General features: G+C 37.6%; 1 protein-coding gene across 1 annotated transcript; it reads right to left on the reverse strand.

The window, feature by feature from the left end:
- Window positions 1-380: 380 nt before the first annotated feature.
- On the reverse strand, window positions 381-1,431 carry LOC134585535 (probable G-protein coupled receptor 148). The gene has a single exon (XM_063440959.1). The coding sequence runs from the start codon at window positions 1,377-1,379 to the stop codon at window positions 471-473; it is 909 nt and encodes a 302-aa protein (XP_063297029.1). The 5' UTR covers window positions 1,380-1,431; the 3' UTR covers window positions 381-470.
- Window positions 1,432-1,926: the final 495 nt, after the last annotated feature.

Raw genomic sequence — 1,926 nt, forward strand, 5'->3', positions numbered from 1 at the left:
TACTTGTGGATCTTCTTTCTTTCTTGGTTACTAAAGGTTAAACGTCATTGGTCAGTCCACCAAAACCCACTATTGTGAACCCAAAAAACATTGTACAGTATTCATTGGGTCAGTACATGTGAAAAACAACCACACATTTATTGGACTAAGTACAAACAGAAGGACATTGCAATGCCTTGGCTGTACTGTGGGAAAAAAACTTTATTAAAAGCTTACTTTTTGTTTACACTTTATGGTGGAAAGCCGTAGGATTGTTGTGCAAATTCAACACAATATATACATGATAATTAACTATTATTCTCCTTTAGGAAACATATAGCAGTCTTTATACGATGATATACATATATATAAATATGTATATCTATATATCCTATGTACATTCCTTGCTTGATCAATATGATTTTCTTCAATTTCCCCTCAACTTTTCAGTGAAAAGTCTTTGATAAATGGCATCCAAGCTTTTATATAATCTAACTATACCTTTGAGCAGGTGACACTAGATGAGGGCGTTTGAACTTACAAAATAACTTCAGAGACTTGTAAATCTTTCTATATCGAAAGCCATATAGGTACGGGGAAACTCCTTTCGGTAAAACTATTAAAACGTTGCAAATAATAGACGTTAACATCATTCCTGTTCTGAGATCCATCATTTCATTGATATACAGCAAAGATTCCGCCAGTAGAATCAACATTGGAAGAAAATGGAACCCAAGGATGGCATGATGCATTGAAAATGTGACACTTGCCCTGGAAGAGACACCTTTCCATATTCCAGTACCTCTCGTCTTGAAACAAAGAACTAAATAGCAGCAAAGAATCAGCGAGAAGGACAACAGAAAAGCGGTGATGAAAAGAATATGAAAGAGTCTAACGGTTTCATCAGCGTGCAACGTCATCAGCAGAATTACAGGCAGGGAACAAACATCGGGGTGGCACGGTCCCGTTTTTTGAGTAAAGTACAACACTAGAAACAATATAGCTGGTAATATGGAAGAAGAGACCCACAATAAAATTAGGAGTCTTTTAGCTCTGGAAGGAGGCAACAGTGAGAAATAGTGCAAAGGCCACAGAATTGCCAGATACGTGTCTATAACCATTCCAGCAGCAGTGAGGACCCCTCCACAATAAGTAACAGCCAGGGAAAAGAGAAGAAAGGCACAGGCAATATTAGGAATCTTCAGATTGATCACTGTACAAACACAAGTGGTGGTATAGAGAAAGAGATATATTAGGTCAGAAATCAACGCATTTCCCAGAAGGAGAAATCTTGTCTCTTGACGGATGCTGAAATTGGAAAAAATGGCAAACAAAATGGAAGGCGTAACAATAATGGCAGCAATAAAACAGGCAACAGTAGGAATCAGAAACATTTTCATTTCCTGGAGAACGGGGTAAAAATTCCAGTCATGATGCACGTGAGCAAGCTTTGCAATATTCTGAGAGTGGTTGGAGTCACCATTTCTTAGTGACATCACTGAAATGCTGCAGTCAGAAGACATATTCATATCACTTCTGGACATCCAGATATTATGAAATCCAGCAAATGTAGAATGAAATTATGTTGCACACACGTTACAAAAATATCATATTTGCGGTGAAAAATAATCCAAAAATTCCAAGGTATTCCAAATGCGTACCCTTTTTTAAATGTAGTCACATCATCTATGGAAGATGTATATCACTGTACCAAGTCACAGGAGCAAACTCGTGGATTGTTTATCGTTGACGAAGCCTGCTAGATCCATTCTACTCCCTCAACAAAGAAACAGATGGAGTGTGTGCTTGGCCAAGCAGATCATCAAGAGTATATTTAACTTGATATGTGTGCTTAGTCATAAACAGTATCACGCAGCAAATTATCACAGCCACTGGACACGGTATATTGATTGATTTACTGTATTTCCTATCATTCCCTATTCATAG

Source organism: Pelobates fuscus, chromosome 2 (assembly GCF_036172605.1).
Source record: "Pelobates fuscus isolate aPelFus1 chromosome 2, aPelFus1.pri, whole genome shotgun sequence".
Taxonomy (NCBI): Eukaryota; Metazoa; Chordata; class Amphibia; order Anura; family Pelobatidae; genus Pelobates; species Pelobates fuscus.